The sequence below is a fragment of the Electrophorus electricus genome, chromosome 13 (genome assembly GCF_013358815.1).
Source record: "Electrophorus electricus isolate fEleEle1 chromosome 13, fEleEle1.pri, whole genome shotgun sequence".
Lineage (NCBI taxonomy): Eukaryota > Metazoa > Chordata > Actinopteri > Gymnotiformes > Gymnotidae > Electrophorus > Electrophorus electricus.
In genome coordinates, this window is record NC_049547.1 from 15,559,228 (window position 1) to 15,578,391 (window position 19,164).

At 42.7% G+C, this 19,164-nt stretch overlaps 1 protein-coding gene across 35 annotated transcripts in view; it reads right to left on the reverse strand.

Moving 5' to 3' along the window:
• The window catches only part of nrxn3a (neurexin 3a), a 254,250-nt gene that overhangs the window by 44,237 nt on the left and 190,849 nt on the right, over nucleotides 1–19,164 (reverse strand). For all 35 annotated transcript variants that reach the window (XR_004776805.1, XR_003410078.2, XR_003410077.2 and 32 more), the window contains 3 exons: nucleotides 18,315–18,486; nucleotides 9,229–9,318; nucleotides 7,040–7,344 (listed from right to left, as the gene is read on the reverse strand). Coding sequence is in view for 32 of the 35 variants with exons in the window: in XM_027001511.2 (XP_026857312.2) it covers nucleotides 7,040–7,344; nucleotides 9,229–9,318; nucleotides 18,315–18,486 (567 nt within the window). In the remaining 3 variants the exon portion in view is untranslated. The remainder of the gene's footprint in view (nucleotides 1–7,039; nucleotides 7,345–9,228; nucleotides 9,319–18,314; nucleotides 18,487–19,164) is intronic.

Below are 19,164 nucleotides of genomic sequence, written 5' to 3' on the forward strand. Positions count from 1 at the left end.
GACAGTAGCAACAACCACACCACCACTACCAACACCACCAACTACAACAGTATTAGACACATAGACAAAGTATTTGACCCCCTTAAAAGTCATCCGATGTTTTTTGCTGTGTGATAATTTGTTTTAAAACAAAAATTAATCAGTGATCTATGATCTTGGATTTACATAAGAGAATAATCTGTGACAAAAATCACAAACTCAAAAATTGTTTGAATAACTATTCAACCCCTTTGCCAAAGAAGCTCCAAGTTTCCCCAGATTAAAGACATTGCTCTAACAATGAAAATGGTCTTAAAAGTGTAGTCTACCTATGAATCCTTTAAAAGTTCAACTTTTCTGGTAAAGAAAAGGTGAATTAAGTGCAATTTAATTCCGATTGGTCAGATTGTGATTTTGAAGGAAAGCTGTGAAAATGAAGACCAAACAGCAATCTAAGGCAATCACAGGTAAAGTTATCGACACACCCGTGATACATGCGGCTACGAAAAATGATCCAAGTGTTGTTTATGCCAGCGAGCACTGCGGGCTCCACTGAGAGGAAATGGAAGCAGCAGTGTGCCACCCAGGCACTACGCTGCGAGGAAACCTGCAGAGAGGCCAACAGTTACTTAGCAGGAGCTAGACTTCAGTATCTGAGACTGGAGTGAAAGTCCACAGTGCGTGGTATCAAGAGCTCCGAACACAACCGAACCATACGGGAGGGTGACCAGAAAGAAGCGCGTTACTGAAGAAAAAGGTCCCGTCGAAACAAGTTCGTCGTTTGCCGGAACGCATCCACTTAAAACGTGGGAGGTCTAGTGATCAGATGAGAGAAAACATTTTTACCTTTAGGATGAAATTGAAAATGCTATGTCTGGTACAAACCAAGCTTTGCCAGTTCCTCAGCAAATGCTTTCCTAACTGTGAAGTATTGGGGTGTCAGCGTCAAACTGTGGGGATGCGTTTTCTCAGCAGGGATAGGGCATCTTGTTGGGACTGGAGGATAGAGAGATGATGCAACATACAGGGAGGCATTAAAAGACAACTGCCTTCAGTTTGCTGAAACATAAACCTCAGGAGGAACTTCACTTTTCAGTAGAATAATTAAGTAGAATAAGTTACATTGATCAATGCATTGTTAGCATTCAGTAAATTTTCTATATCATTCAACATTTTGTTTCATTTATTTAATCTAGTCTACACTGACACAATTTTTAGTATAATGTTTTTAAAATAATTTCATAGTGTAATGTTCACATCAAGCTCAGTGCATTTTTTAAACACTTAATTTCACCGTGTTTTTAACATCATCAACTAAAAACAAATGGACAATCAAACAAGCTTTTTGAAAGCTGGTTAGCTAATTGCATGTCTTTTTCCAGGCATGAACAGACTATGAAACTCTTAGCTAAACCAACATGACTATAGACAGTAGCTTTGTGTTAGTAAGGCTCTCACTGCTATGCCATGGTCCTCAATGCATTTTCTTTAACTTCTACATTTTTAGAATCAGCATGTTATTTTGATAGCTTATCTACTTCAAACGGTTCTGAATGCAGACGACGGTAAGGTGGAGTTAGACGTCGCGGGCTAAAAAGTGAAGATCTAATCAAGGGGGCAGTTCACTGTGTGTAATACATCAAAACACATTTGCCACATTGGCTGCGTGGATTTATGGCTTGGGGCTACATCAAATCATCCCACCTTTGCCGTTCGTATTCGTCTCATAAGCTTTAGGTGGTGCTATTGTACTTAGTACCACAGCAGTCCAAAATAATCAAGGCATTTGTTAAGAGCAAATAAGACAATGTGGATGGCATGACAGAGTATTCTGATAGAGTATTCTGATGTTTTTATTAGCTGAAAAACATGGAGGGCTTAGCCCCACTCATGTATACCAGCCTGGGTCGGTATACCACAGAACAATCTGTGGAAGTGTTAGATTAATCTAATAACTTTTAAAGTGGTTCAATATTTTTGCAAGGCTCTGTATATAGATATATATATCTTCAGAATTATACTTGTAAACACAAGTCACAGATACCTTGCTTAAAAGGAATTTCTTCAAAGTGCACTCCGAACCAAAGTGACCTCTTAGAGCCTTTGTGATCATCATAGCTCATTTACTTAGAGAGCCCACTGTAGCAGCAAGTATTAACACAAATTGTTTACATTTTTATATTGGGGTAAAGTCTCTTAAAAGCCATTAACAGAAGTAATAGGAACGATAGAATGCAAAGGGCTTCTGGTAAGCGATACTTAATTATGTTTTTTTGTTTCTTTTTTTACAGAAAAAAAAATTTATATGAAAAAAGCTTAACTGGTGTACATTCCCATTAAAAATGATATAGTTATTGAAAAAGTATTTGCTTAAAATCCATTTTAAAGCATTATCTTTCCATTATGAACAGAAGCTATTATGAGTTTACATGATGAAGGTCCTTATGTCTTTGTGTATTCTCTGATCTACTTTCATCTCCAGCTACTGAACAGGCACGGAGGACTTAGCACATCCTTATCATCCTGGCATTCATTATACGTCTTCGTGTTCTGCACCAAACCACTGCATTTGCTGCTCCAGTGATTAGGCCACTTGAGACAAAATGGCTGAATAATGGCCATTTTGTTGAACAAACCCATCACCTCATCACCCTCATTATAGGCTGATGGGTGATTTAATCCCACAGCACTAAATAATACACTCGTATCCATCAATAATATAGCAACATCAGAAAAACGGACCTTTCTCCTGACAAAGAAATAGTTAAAGAGGGACATGATAAGCTAACAGCCACATGACAGTCTCTCTAACAGCCACAGACAACTAGAGAATTCAGAGGAAATGAAACCAAACGGGTTGCACTGGATACAGATCATCCCAAAATGGATACAAATCATCCCATTGCTGGAGATAGATCATCCTATGCTGGATACAGATCATCCTATGCTGGATACAGATCATCCTATGCTGGATACAGATCATCCTATGCCGGATACAAATCATCCAAATGCTGGATACAGATCATCCTATGCTGGATACAGATCATCCTATGCCGGATACAAATCATCCAAATGCTGGATACAGATCATCCCATTGCTGCAAATTAAATCTTATACAGCTCCCTTAACTTCATGAACATCAATTATTCATTTGCCCAGGGGCAAAGAAAAATGTATACAACTCTATTATGATAGGTTTACTACCATTCACATCTGACACTTAATCTCACATAAAAGACCCATTGCTGAGGAAAAAGGCCCCTAACAATACACCCTTCTCCAAGAGCACCACAGACCTGCTCTGTCATATTCATTTTCACTACTTCAGCAAATTATGCCATCCAAGAGCACCTTTTCTTTCATTCATTTTCATACCACTGTACGGCGTTTCTTTCATGTGTTATTACCACTGTACGGCGTTTCTTCATGTGTTATTACCACTGTACGGCGTTTCTTCATGCGTTATTACCACTGTACGGCGTTTCTTTCATGTGTTATTACCACTGTACGGCGTTTCTTTCATGTGTTATTACCACTGTACGGCGTTTCTTTCATGTGTTATTACCACTGTACGGCGTTTCTTCATGCGTTATTACCACTGTACGGCGTTTCTTCATGCGTTATTACCACTGTACGGCGTTTCTTCATGTGTTATTACCACTGTACGGCGTTTCTTTCATGTGTTATTACCACTGTACGGCGTTTCTTCATGTGTTATTACCACTGTACGGCGTTTCTTCATGTGTTATTACCACTGTACGGCGTTTCTTCATGCGTTATTACCACTGTACGGCGTTTCTTCATGTGTTATTACCACTGTACGGCGTTTCTTTCATGTGTTATTACCACTGTACGGCGTTTCTTCATGCGTTATTACCACTGTACGGCGTTTCTTTCATGTGTTATTACCACTGTACGGCGTTTCTTTCATGTGTTATTACCACTGTGTATGATAAGACTCTGCAGAGCCAGTGCAGCCGTAAACGTTCAAATTCACATGGTCAAACACGTGTGGAAAGTTAGCAATGGATAAGGTCAGGCTGGGTTATGTGGCTTTTCTTAAGACTTCATTCACATGAAATGCAATAACAATAATCTCAGTGTAATTCTAAGATATTATTGGAAGTGATAACTGTTTCAGCTTTCTGTGCCATTTTTTTTTTTTTAACTATCATCAATATTTTCTTGCATTTTTCCTGATAATCAACACTCCTAAACTGCTCACTGCTTTGTCTTTCCCCATGGAGCATTCACGAGCAATACACGCCAGAGAACTAGATGTGTTTTTGGTCACCTCTATAGAACTGCACTCGTTGAGATCAGTCCAGCAACTCTGGCTCTAACACTCAACACCCTTGGTTTTAATTAAGCCGAATGCATCACAGAGGTCTTATTCCCACTCTGATCCAAACAAGAAGTGAAAATGGCCTATAAATACACCAATCCATGGAACTCCCATTCCCAACATAATACACAGGATTTCAGTGCACAATTAAATTACTTCCCCCACTGTAACAGACAGCTTGTTTACTGATCCTGTTTGCACAAATTAAGATGGGAAAGCAAACATGCCCGGCAGAGTGTTGACCTACCAACCTGCTAAGTCTTAATGAGAATCCCCCTGCCAATTCCACTGAAATGCCGTTTAAGCCTCCATTCAGACCGAGAGAAGGAGGGAGAGAGGAGCAGACATGGTGCGAGAGCGAGAACGATGGAGAGAGAAAGACCCACTGTTAAACTTCCTCCTAATTCTCACGCTTTCTCGTGAGACTCAACCACCTTGAAGAAAAGCAATGCATGCAAACTAGCCTCCTATCCCAGCATGCCTTGTCATGATAAACAACTATAACAACCACTTTATTATATAGTCCTAGGACTAATCCATTACGCACACATTATGGTTTAATCAAGTATTATGAACATTATATTATTAGACATTTGGTTTATAATAACCTTTGGGTCTAAAAAAGAATAATTCATGCTATGAGAAACAGTACCAATTATTGGGTGTGTATATCACCTTTAGCTAGAGGGAACTGACTGGGGCAAAAAGGCGCGTGGTGTGTTTATGTGGGAGAGAGACTCGGGAAGGTAAAACAGGCTAAAAGTGTGTGAGCATCCCTCATCAAATTCTTCAACATGTGTGTATGACGCAAGCATGGAGACTCACCAAATTAGCCATAACAAAGCCTTCACACTTTCATGTGCACTGTATAAATGTTAGTAATACTGTGCGTCATATACAGCAATGGATATCCTGTAGGCTTTTCATGACTGTACCAACAGTAAACCATGAAAGTAAGCTTGTTTTCCTGGTGAAATTGGTCATGTGACAAGAGATTGTTTGTGTCTCTGACCCGAAGCTTTGTCATCTCCACCTGATTTCCATGTCGTTTGCCTGTTGTGCATATACTGGAATGCGGCGTGATGCTTGAATGCGCACCCACAGTTTAGAGTGAGAGAGAAGGCACGGACAGCTTCAGATCCAATGCAAAGCCGGAATTTCCATGCACACAGTCCGGTCGGCTCGGTAAGCACACTGCGGTGCTTCCTCGAGTGCCCAGAGGAAACGGGCAGCGCACAAGTTAAGAGATTAGGGCAGGCAAGAGGCAGAGACTGTGTCTGGTAACAAGCCTCTCTTAATACAACAACTCACTATCCATGTTCTTCCTGACCTGAGTGTCGAAAAGAACTGCCATCCATGAGATCTGTCAACACGACACAGGCCGGTGACAGTACATCTGTCCTACTGCAAATGTGCTTGGCAGGCAAAAGTAAAGCAGTGGAAACGATATTTAATAAGCATCATCTTCAGAATCACAAGTAATTACGAGCAATTAAGTTGTGATTTCCAAGTAAAATAAATGTAATTAAACACACACACACACACACACACACACAAGTCATTAGGAGTTGCTTTACTTTCCTATTCTAAAAACCAAACAGTAAATGCTGAGCTTTGATTTCTCTGATTTCTGATTGTTTCCTCAGGTCAGCTGGAGGGGCTGCAGAGATATAAATGCCCTGCTTTCCAGACCCTGTCGGACCCACCATGGAGACTGATGGCTTTAATATCAAGACAGGCAGCTCCATTTGTCCTGCGAAGCCCATGAAATGCCCCATCTCATCACATTTAACCAAACCACAGTGAGAATCGGGATAAGACTCAACATGTAATGCTGTGTTTTGCAGTCAGGGGTGCATACATGACATGCTTTTCTTCACTCTTAGAAAAGAAATTAATTAAAAAACATATGCTACAGGACTTAAATGATGAAATAGGTGAGAAAATTGCTTAGCCTCCACAAAATGATACAGGGGAGAAACACCTGGCTTGCTGGGCAACTGGACACAGTCATTTGCATATTGTTTGAGAAGCATTCATTCACACATGGCTATGAGATGACTTGCAAAACACCTTATATTTGCATATTCATGCTTTGCAGATTCTTAAACTCATACAGAAATCTTTTGTGCAATGTGTGATCACTGGGGCATGATGGCACAGTGCAGTAATAGGCAAACTTGCATATTATTTTTTATGCTTTAGGTGCAAGACTGAGGCATTTAACCGCTCATTTCACGTTTGCAGTGTAACTGGACAGCAGGTGCTATTTCGATCATTCCAGCACCGTTCTAATGAACCCTTGGTCTCCTTCAGAAGTATTTCTTATGTAAGTAACCATTCAGGTCTATGGAATGTCTAACTTGTTTCTTCGGTTAATAACTGCAGAATAAAAACCAATAAGGGTGGCAGAATGAGAACATAAACCTGTATGGGGTCATCAGTGACAGACAAAAAAGTTTAGCTTGTCCCACTAATCTGAAGCAACTGCTTCAATCAGATTGAGAAGGTGCATATTTCCAGATCTGTCTTCATTTATACCAACCTAAAAAAGGGACGTTGTGGGTACTTGCGACGTGGGGCCAACAGAGCACGTTTGTCGTGCGACAAATAACATTCGGGCCCACGTGCACGGCGCTCTTTGCGAGCCGCACGCCCTGCGAGTCCATGCGCTTGCTTCGCAATGACAGAGTGTAAGTGTTTGTGCACCAGTACCGATATCGTGGGTGGTGAGCGGTGCTTCCTTGTGGTGGTCGTGGACATGGTAGTGGTGGTCTCGATGAAGGTGGTGGACATCTCGGGCGGCAGAGCAGTGGTGCGTGCCGAGCCTGCCGCCGGAACCTCCCCCACCAGGCGCACGCTGCCGTTGATTCTGATGTTGGGGTTGCCCTGAGCAGCCATGTTTAGCACTTTCAGCCCATTGTAGTAGAGGCCAGAAAGCTGGCCCTGGAAGGGCCGCTTGCGGTCGGCGCCGCCGATCGTGATGGTGGCCTGCGTGTTGAATATCGTTAGCTGCCGCCCTGCAAGGAGAGCAAGGGAGACATGGATGCATTCGTTATGGAGGCAGGCCAGACCGAGCCTCCGTTTGGGGGCAGACCGGAGAGAGTAATGGTTGTTTTATGTTACAGCACCTAGCGAAATGTCATACATGCAAGAGCGCAAAAGGTCAGGATATAATCTGGGGTCATTAGGCAGCAAAGAACCGAATGAGCCGAAGTGAGAATATGTTCACAAAGGAAAGACTTTAATAGGCTAAAGGACCGTATGGATTGTCAAACGTTTAAACAAAATCACAGATATTTACCCTCAGGCAGTCAACTAACACTACAGTTTTATAAAAGTGTGTACTGATGAGGCAGGCTGTAGTTTTAAGGCTGTGCAACAGTATTGCTGTTACTGCCATTGAGGGAAAGAAATACAGTGACTATATCAGGCAATATCATCTCAACACATATCACATTAATAACAACATAAGATAATTTAGTTTAGAAAACAAATATATTAAATGTCACATGATTTAAAGGAATAGTTTAGTGAAAAATATCATTTTCCCCCCATAATCCAGATGTAATTGATTTACCAAGACATGTATGGAATCTGTATTTTGCTTCTTTAGTTCTGCATTGGAAAAATGGACAAATTTCTGTCTTCAACCTTCAACATTTTAGCTATGGGATATAATAGACAGCCAGACGTGTCCTTTGCCAATCAACTGCACATGGGTTATAGATAACATTGTGTAAATTAGTTTTTGGGTAAACCATTCCTTTAATATTATATGAGGACACCATGTATGATTTTAGGAAAAGAAAAAATGAAATGAAATGGTGAAGATTCTAATGATAAGGTTTCAAAGAAGGCACGTTACTCGAACAAATCACTACACGGAGGATTTACGCCATTTATGATGTGCTTATGAAGTTTTTAGTAGTAACTTTAAAATGAGTTTATGGAGAATTTACTGTGAAACCAGGAACCCGTAGTTTAAAAAAAAAAAAATCCAAAAACTAATACCTTTAAAATGTTTGAAGCAATTGCCAAATGCAAAACTTTTCCTATTGTTCTCTCTGGTTGTATTTTTTATGAACTGCTGGCTATGTTTTGTACAGTTTCCGCACTGTTGGCTAGGTTTTTCTGTACAGTTTCCGCACTGTACTAAGATCTTAAGGTTTAACTGTATGTGCATGCTTTCTTTGGAATCAGAGTAAGAGAAGGGAGGAGAGAGAGAAAGCGAGAGAGAGAAAGAGAGAGAGAGAGAGAGAGAGAGAGAGAGAGAGAGGGGAAGAGAGATAAAAAGAGAGAGAGAAAAAGAGAGACAGAAAGAAAGAGAGAGAGAGACAGAGAAAGAGAGAGAAAGCGAGAGAGAGAGAGAGAAAGCGAGAGAGAGAGAGAGAGAAAAAGAGAGAGAGAGAGAGACAGAGAGAGAGACAGAGAAAGAGAGAGAAAGCGAGAGAGAGAGAGAGAAAGTGAGAGAGAGAGAGAGAGACAGAGAGAGACAGAGAGAGAGAAAGAGAGAGAGAGAGAGAGAGAAAGCGAAAGAGAGAGAGAGACAGAGAGAGAGACAGAGAGAGAGAGAAAGCGAGAGAGAGAGAGAGAGAGAGAGAGAGAGACAGAGAGAGACAGAGAGAGAGAGAAAGCGAGAGAGAGAGAGAGAGAAAGCGAGAGAGAGAGAGAGAAAGTGAGAGAGAGAGAGAGAGAGAAAGCGAGAGAGAGAGAGAGAGAGAGAGAGAGAGAGAAAGTGAGAGAGAGAGAGAGAGAAAGCGAGAGAGAGAGAGAGAGAGAGAGAGCGTAAAACAATGGGAGGATGAAACATTTGAGAATGTCAAATTAGTTGCTATAGATTAACAGTTGCTGATGAGAAATTTACACGGCAAAATGAAAGTAAAAAGAATGACGGAGGTTACCTTTCTCTTGCAGCCACTCCTCTACTGGACGGGCATATTTGAACGGGATTTTCTTATTTGCCATTTGCAATCTCTCATTATCGTTGTTGCCTTTAAAGTTTAAAAGACAGCTTTAACATTTGAGAACAACAGTCGGCTCTTCAGAAGGCATTTACTGTCATTTTTTAAATAAAACAAAAAAGATATTTATACATGTTTAGAGGGATTTAGGCAAACACTTTTATGTTTTCTTTGAATGTAGCTTGTTATTGCCCAAACAGGAACCTGCTGGTCTTCGTGTCTCCGGTGTTGTGAGGAATGGACTGGGATAAGTGTCTAATTAGCATCGTCTGCTAGGTATTATCCATCACTGTCAAAGCCAGTCCATTCAGAATAGATGCACTGCGAACACCAGCAGTCTCCTCATACTCTTGTCTGACACGGTTAGACGTCCGAGCTCACCAGAGTTTCCAATGCATGTTGATACTTAACACTCTGGGAGATATAGATTACATTTGAAATAAATGAGATACTCCCATGTTCTCAACACGCGACCGTAACGTTTAACGCAACATCCGACACCTCCAGCGCAACAGCATCTGCACCCGTTTGAACACCAAACGCATGTAGAACGGCAACTGCTTTTGTTTTGCTTTCTCCCTTCCTTCCCCAAAGGCACCCCAGCCATCGCAATGCCGACACAAAAAGAATGCAAACCAGCCCTGTTTCAGTAGAGGTGTCTGGGTGCATCTGTTTGGACACCAGGCCTGTGGAGCTGGGCTGATATTCTGTACCCAGGGGTTGTGGACGGGGGGCTGAGACGCAGAGAGAGGCCGTGCTGAAGGGCTGTCACCTTTATCGGCTGCAGAACTAGACAAGGCGCTGAGCTGTGCTGCTCTTACAGCAACGTTAAGTTGTGAGGCAAGGCACTCTGCCCTGGGACACGCTCGGGGTCAAATTCCACAACTTTGTGGGGGAGGAGAATGTGTGGGGGGGAATTGCCTGTGTCACGCCTCCTCTCAGACAGCAGCCGCAGGAGGAAGGAACGGCTCTTTGGAGGATCTCCCCAGCACTGAGTAGCAGAGCAGCAAACAAACAGATTGCGCAGTTTGTCTCTGGGAGGAAGCGTAATAAGGATGAATGGAGCAGGTGGGGTGTGTGAAGAAGGGCCAGGGCAGGAGTGGGGGCAGTCAGGACGGGTGGAAGGTGGAGCAGCGAGAGCAGATGGAGAGAGAGCGTGGGTGACTTATCACCATCACAATGAGGGAAGTAGCATACAAGTGCAATGACCTTATTCTCTCTCTCTCTCTCTCTCTCTCTCTCTCTCTCTCTCTCTCTCTCTCTCTCCCTCTCAGACACACAAACACAAAAATACAGGCTGCCTATCCTGACATGTGTGTAGTGCCTTCCCAATTGCTGTCTTCATTCCTCATCTTTTTCCATTATTAATCCTCACCCCTTACTCCACCTCACACCCCCACCACTGCTATCAGCAGACCTGCAGCTTTATGGCGACTGCACGCATTATGGTTGAGCACATCTCCAGCGCCGGCACGGACGCTGATCTGGAATATGGCTCACTAAAAATAACCGCCGTGACGGCCCTGCCCTGCACCTGCCTCCTCCCGGCTTTCCGGACTCCCGGAGACGTCCTCCCGAAACCGCTCCGCGCTCCTCCCGTGACAGACGTGTTGCTGAGGTCATCTTTTCTGCTAACGCGCGTCTTACTGTGAACAGGTTTTTTTTTAAACCTGTTTATTTGGGCCACCAAATTCAACACGTGAGCAGATGAATGTGCCCAAAAAACGTTTCTCCCCTACCAAGTTTCATGGAATGGACAATAAACCTGGCTCACAGATATGCGAGGGCTGCTTTGATCTTGCTGAATGGAGGAAAGCACCAAGGCTCCCAAGGTTAAGGAAGAGCCTGTTTGAAATTGAAACGGCACCACAAGGTGTTCGCATGGACTCAGGCTCGCACCCCGCTGGGGAATAGGGCTTCGACCGTGATGAAACATCTACAGACCTATCCAAAGAGGGCTGCGGAGCCTTGAATGTTCTCAACTCCATCCAAATGAAATACGGCTCCTTGCCGTAGATAGAATACAGGCCCCGATGTAATATTTATGAGGTGTTATACCGACATGGTCATGTTGCTGTATAATTAGAAGCCACACGCTTCTGCTTCTCTGTTGAATAATGTAATGTGTGTCTGGTTATTAATGCTGAGAATGAAGACAAATGCTGTTACATTGGTTGTATGAAAATAACAATATGATACATAATAATATGAAAGGATATTTGAATCTGTTGTGGAAGTGATCTAGAGGTGGTAAAAAATGCAGTGCAGTACATATTATTTATTCAACCTTATCCAGAGGCATCACTCGGGGCTGTGACCCCTAAACTGGAAGAGATGCTCCAACAGATCCCAGAAATGACATCAATCTCAGTCCAGAAGAGAACAATCCTAGGAACAGCCAAAATACGGCACCACACCTTCAAACCCCCTGGCCTTCCAAAAAAGATATGACCACCCACAGGAAGGACGAGACAGAATTGTTATATTATATATTAAAAATGTAAATCTCCTACCTCTCTTTAAACAGTTCTAATTGTATTTATAATCATAAAGTAGGGTTGGGATTCCATTAGACAGCTGATCATGCATGTGTATAAAAAGTCAAAACAACAACGGGAAGTCTAGCTCCTGAGAATCTTCCTCTAATATCCTCAAAGACAATAAGGGTGGGAGCATTTATCTGGACATCCTTGGTGGTTTCATTTAATTTCAGGATTAGATGAGAGCCTCATATTGAAAGCTTATCTTTGTCCCCCCTGAGGAGAGATTTATAAGGGGAAGAGATTTAGTTTTTGATATAAATAATTGTATTGGGCTTGTAGGGTACACAGGTATCTGTTTTGTACCTCGGAAACTTGCCACCTTAAATCTTTCAGCGAGAAACGAGCTGCTCCGGCTTTCATAAAATGGGCCACTCTGGCTGCGGTGTTTGAGCAGTGTCTGTCGTTCCACAGCGCTGTGTCATTCCGTGGAGTCGCCATTCTCCTCCATAGCATTTACAAAGACACATTTCAGCCCACAGCTTATGCAGCGGTCCCCAGGGATTTCGTATCTTCCTAGTGAGCATGCTGCACCACACGGGATGCTCGGTATCATTACAAATGATGTGAGGTCAGATCTTTGGGTGCATTATGTCCCGAGATGCTGACTTGATATGTTTTTTTTATATATATATATATATATCCAAAGGTCTCGGGAATGCAGCCAGATTTCCATGTGTCCTTCTGGGCACAGAAAGGAAAGAGAAAGAAAGGGAAAACAACAAAACCCTGCATCCGTAGTGTTTCAGCGCATCCATAGTGAACCGCAGTGAACCATATGGATCATGCTGTGCTCATTCATATTAAACAGGCCTGCTCAAATGAGAGCAATTTTCTTAAATCACAGCATGACGCAGGCAGCACTACCACAGGAAGCAGGCGGGATTGTTTTTCTTTGCTGCAAGAGCCCTGGTCTCCCAAAGCTGCAGGCGTGACCTGGGGAGACCCTTTCACACCTCCCAAGTTAAGCAACTTGAACATGTGTTTTACCAATAACTCAGGCGGAGGGCGGGCCAAGACTACAACCCAGAGGTCACACAAACAGCCAGCACCCTGGATCGAAGCATTAAGCTGAGCCTGTGTAGCCAAGCCTGACAATCACATCAAGGCAATAAAGGGCGTTATCTTTGTAACGGGACATGGGGATGCACAAGCACTTCATTAGTGGATCTCCAAGCTGGGCCACATGGGAACTGGAAGCAACACTGCAAACAGGCCTGTTCCACGATCTACATCTGAGCACATATAAGCACATATGAATGCACATGAACACATATGAGCACATATGAGCACATATGAACGAACACAAATGAGCACATTTGAACACATATGTGCACATATAAGCATATCTGAGCGCATATAAATACATATGAGCACATTTGAGCACATATGAGCACACATAAGCACATATGAATACCTATGAGCACACATGAGCACATATGAATACCTATGAGCACACTTGAGCACATCTGAGGACATTTGAGCATGTTGTCACTCCTACTATTCCTGCTGCTTGATGAGAAAAGACAAATAAATACCTACGCAAAACAATGCGCGTAATTATTCCGATCAGTCCCTTTACAATAGAAACAAACATAACAATGACATTGCTTGCTCCAGTTATCATTGAGGAAAAAAAACAACATCATCACATCATGCATGGACATCCAATAGCTGTGTATACAGAAAGAGCGCAGGGGGTAAAACAAGAACATTGCGGCAACAAAGCCCCCATGTGTTAGAGTGGAAGAAGGACAGAGAAGGAGCTGACCCCCAAAGAGCCACATCACTCTCTCAGCCTCCCTGATGATACAGAAATGATGCAGTCATTTGACTGAAGTGTGGGACCCAGGACCGCTGTCACTGGGTAGCAGAATAGCAGAATCCATTGCACGTGTAATTGTCTGCCATTTTCCCCACTGCCAGCCACCATTACCCAGCCTGGGAACTGCCAGGAAGGACATAAGGACATCAAAAAGCCCCAGTGCAGCTATAGAGGGGGAAAAAATTACATTTCTTTTTAAGACGCACACAAACATCACACGTCACAATGTCAAAGCGTCACGCAGTGCACGTGTGTCAGAAATGACGTGGCCCTTTCCTCTGCAGAAGCATCTAGCTCATGTAGCCACTTGTCTCTTTCAGCTAGTATGACGTGCTGACATTTGCCAAACTCTGGAGCTGTCTGGGATAGTGTGCCAATACTGCCCATTATGACAGATCTGGGGAGATCCTGCCTGCTTTTTGGTGAAGACAGATATTTATTCGGTTCCTTGAACTTTTCTTATTCATTCATTCATTCATTCATTCATTCATTCATTCATTCATTCATTCATTCATTTTTAATTAATTATATTGCATTTAATTTAATTTATTTATTTATTGGGTAGTATGTACATAGCTACACAGTAACAAACGAGTCTTATTTCATCTTAGTATGGAACTCTCAGAGGATGAAATTAATTTATCAACCATTACATGCAGTGGCTGCTCTCTCAGTCATTCCCTTTTAAGTGGCAAAGAATATGAATACAGTGTTTCATTTTAGATCTGTTCTTTGGCCTTGGCAAATGATAACTGTGTGTGTGTGTGTGTGTGTGTGTGTGTGTGTGTGTGTTTGTGTGTGTGTGTGTGTGTGTGTGCATGCATGCACGTTCTCTTTGAGACAGAGTGTGCTCTGTGTGGTTACTAATAAGGCCACAGATAAGTCCCTTACTTGTTAGTGTAATTCAGACCCCATATGCTTCCCAATCTCTGCAGTCTCCTCCCCTCCAGAAAACAAAAGGGCAGCCTGACCTCTACTAGAAATGGAGTGATGAATGTGTCTGTGCTATCTGCTGCCTTGTCACGTGTTTACATCAACAGACCGTAGAAAACGATCAGGTATATCAGTTAAAATGCAGGACGCGATGTCTCGAGAGAGAGAGAGAGAGAGAGAGAGGAGAGAGAGAGAGAGAGAGAGAGAGAGAGAGAGAGAGAGAGATGAACTCTATAAATTAGAAACATTTTTCACACAGTCCACTTATCTTATGAAACTTTTCCTTCCATTTGCTATGGTGACCTGATCACTGGCAATGCATGCTGTTGATTATAGTGATTTGATCTTATTTATTCATTTATCTATTTATTTATTTATTGTACATTTCAATAGCATTGATGTGATACAGTTTTCCTGTATACACACTCACATGGCCATAGTTTCTGACGTGCCGATAATGTGGCAAGGCAAATTCGTATACTGTGGGTCCTTATTAAGCGGTTCTGAGAACTCACATATGGCTCATTTGTATTTGTTTCTTGCATTCTACACTATCGCTCCATAAATATGAGTAAACTTGTATTTTGTAATAATTCCTAATACTTTCTCGTTAACCTCCTTCTGTGCAGGAAATTGGAAACAAAAATTCGCCAACGCTTACAATGTCCATAACCTACCACCAGCTGTTTCACACAGAACAGCACGGAGGGAACCAGAGCAAATCCACTAGCTCGATTACAGAGACAGAAAGCATGCAATGATATTAAACATGAGGCCAGAATGAAAATATCAGCAGCATGCAGTGCTCTAGGAGTGCTGACAAGGCTACATTGATCAACGTCACTTGTCAGTATTGATTGCTCGGTTACCAGACGTGAATTAAACCGGTACGGTAGCAGCTGCGTAAGGCCTAGCCTAGCTTATGTAAGAGATATTAGTCATCAACAGGCTGATAATGCAGCACCCTTAAGACATCTGATCTAATAACGAAGCAGTGGGGGTAAGACAGAGCCATGCGGAAAACATCCATAGCCTCCGAACTTCACTCTTAATGTGAGTGAGTGATTGGGGGAAAAGAAGAAAAAAATTGTGACGTGATAGAAGCTGATTTCCAGCTACTTTTCAAATGTGCTGACACCAATGGTTCCTTCAAACTGCGGAATCCAGTGCCTGCATTACCTGCGTGTTCTCCTACAGCAGGGAATGTATACGCGTGGGTTGATAATCTGTTTAATGTTGGATTACAGTATATGGTCTCCGTGAATGAGGCTAAATAGCCGATAAGGATTTTTGACTTGTGACTGCAAGCACAGACCCGGGCCGTAAATAGCACCCGCGGTCAAAACACGACCGCTATGGCCACGTTACACTAAAGGAACGTGGGAACAGCGTCTCCGTGACAGAGGAAGAGGAAGCCTGGCGGCCTTGGTTGACATGAGATTTACATATATGTTGGATTGGTTTACATGACGAGTAACAGGCAGAGTGAATGGGCTAGGCATCTGTTCTCAGTCCGACAGCAACCCAGGTGCCAAAGCTGAGCAAAGCATCTGTAAATGCCCGAAAGTCTCATTATAATGAGGGTCATAAGCTTAGGTGTTTTCACACATGGGTCACTGGATGGTTTGGTCAGGCCATTTGGGAGCAGAGACAGAATCAGATCACTATACTGGAAAGTTACACTGTAACGGGCTTACTTGTCCTTGTTATTTATAAGCAATTAGACAATCAAGGTGAACTATAATAACTTGGCTAGTGCATGCCTTAAGAACAGGTACGCTGGAGCCATTTAGGATTAATACCTTGAAGCATTTAGAAAACAAACCCCAGCTGTTTGGCATGGCTCACTGGTTTCCACAAGCGTTCAGCACCTTGCTGAATTTCCTCTTTACATCTAATAAGGTTTTACATCTCTCAGTAGAAGGCTGCAAAGCTTACGCATACATTAAGGTTTCTTCGTCATAAATAGCTTGAACCTAAAGCACAACTATATCGTGCATGTTCATAAATCATAGTTCCTGCCAGCCATGTGGGCATCTAAATATTTTATCATCACTTTTGGACCATGAGCGGGAGAGTCAATTTCGCTAGCATTTATATGTGCTGTATACCACAGACATTCATAACACCAGTGATATATTCTCATGGCAGTAATGATAGTCTGTGGACAATGAAACTTGGGGTGCAAGACTCTGACCTCCCTCTACAGTGCGCACGTTGTTTTCCGTGTTTCTAAAGAAGTTACAAATATCATGGTCACAGTGGAAAATGACAGCTTTTAAAGTCTAATTTGTCTAATATAATTATGGAAAATATGCCTGGAAGAAAGGAAACACTGAAAAATAATGAGATTACCTTCTACGAGCCAGAAACCCGACAGCTGAACCAGAAACCTGAACATACTTTGATATACTAATTCTATGATGCACTATACAGAGGTGTTGTCCACACAAAATGCTGGTATAAAAATGATGCTGTATGAAGTTGCCAAAAACATACTTGGTTAAAAACAAACAGCAATGCTGTTTGTGGAACATATTAGCGTAACATGAGCAATTATCAAGCAAAACGCATAATGTGTCATGGCGCACAGTAGTGCTGGGTAAAGACTGGGGCCCACACTCTGCAGTGACTCCGCTCCCACTCCCATGACTCTCGCTCTACCCTGTCCCTCGTGGGGTGGGTGGGATTGGGGGGCGGGGGGGGGACCACTTCTGAAGTCGTGGAATGGCAGCATCAGTGTCTGGATGGCCCAGGGCATGCACATGTTCAGAGGATGCAGGCTGTGCATATCTCAACTGGGTCTTGCGTGAGGGTTGCAGCTAATCAGCACTGGGTACTCAGCCCTTGTTAATGAAACGCTGCATGTTCAAGGATCCTAGGACAGGAAACGGTTCCTGGCATCCGCATTAAAGTGAAAACATCCTTAGCATCCACTTTTGATGAGTCAGTATTTTTAATAATCTAATGCAGTACTGTTTGATGAAGTATCCCTATCTAATGAATTTTTCAACTAAGCCGCGGTGACCTTAAAAATTTGAGACAGAGACTTTTAAAGGGACGCAGGCATCCCATAAGTAGGGGGGCACCGAGTCATTGTGACTATTAAAGTGATTTTGGAGCCTGTGTGTCCAGCCACTTATTAAAGTCAGAACTTAAGGGACACTAGCTCGTACATAATGTTCCTCTTGGCATTCATTGGGTTGTTCTGGCTTATCTTCGGAGCACAAGGCACAAAATAGCTGAACCAATATCAAAGGGGCAAGCCAAATGTCTGTTCAGAGGGTTTAAATCTAGACATGTGCAAAGAAAATTGGTCTTGGCTGCTATGCCTTACATCTCCCAAAAGGGAGACAGGATACTCCAATAGTAATAAAGAAGACTAGACAACAATGAAGTAATAAAGTCTAGACAATGTAATTTACTGTCAGTGTGAAGGAAGAGTTCCCAAGTGTGACATTACAGTTTTATCAATTATAAAGGATGGTTGGATAAAGAAAGGCAGTGGTGCACTACTGGAACTTAAGGAGCCACCTGTTGTCGATTAGTATTCATATGTCCGCATAAGCGCAACACTTTAACCAACTCGGTCACACCACATGACTATCATCCAAAATGTGACTCCAGAAATTTCCCAAAAGCAGTTGCAGTCTAATGCTGAGTGCAGTCCATATATCTTGTTGATTTCATCATCCAGATGTTCAAAAGTGATGGTTGGGAGGTCTTACCTGAGGGGAAGTGTTCGTTGATGGCCCAGTTGTCCACCTGAAGTGTGGCATTGCCACCATTTCTTGTGAAACGTACCACGTGGTACTTGCCATCGTTCACCGGGATGCTGCTCTCCTGCACGAGGATGTCGACTGTCCCGATGTTGAAAGTGACGCCAATTTTCCCTTGTTCCTGAAATGGACAGAACAATGGAAACCGCTAAAGTCTTTTGATCTCATGTTGGGCAGAGTTAATAGGAATGAGTAAAATAAGTTAAGCATAAGTATAATATAGTTAGTTAATAATAATAATTTTGCTTCATATAAAATTTTTAACAAACAAAGGCCTGTGGAGTCTGCTACCAATTGTCCTTGTTTTGCTCTGGTTTGGATCTTGAACGATCTCTTTCCATTGGTGATGCCTGATAAACTTGCCCACTTAATGAAAAGAATTCATCAGTCGACTGTGCCCCCTGCATTTTGGGCTGCAGAATTCTGGCTCATTGATTTAAATAACACTGGGAAAGTGGCCTTAATCAATGGCGCTAGCTCAAATAGAGAGATAAGGAAGATTAATGGCAAAGGGAAGCATGCAGGGTTAGCGCCATGAGATCCGAATAGCTGAGTGCAGGCACAGGAGCAGGGACCCGCGCTCTAAATCACGCAGCACGGCCCCAGCAGGAGAAAAGAGAGGAATCTGAAACTCCAGCAGCCGCGACAGCGAGATGTATGGAAGAGAAAACGGCACAAACAGGCTGTGACAGAATTACGTTGTTAGTCCAGTTTTGTGCTCCGTTCTGAGCAAAAGTAGCCATTCCCATATCCCATTCCCATCTCCCCACCATAATTTTACATCTTTTTTTCTCTCCTC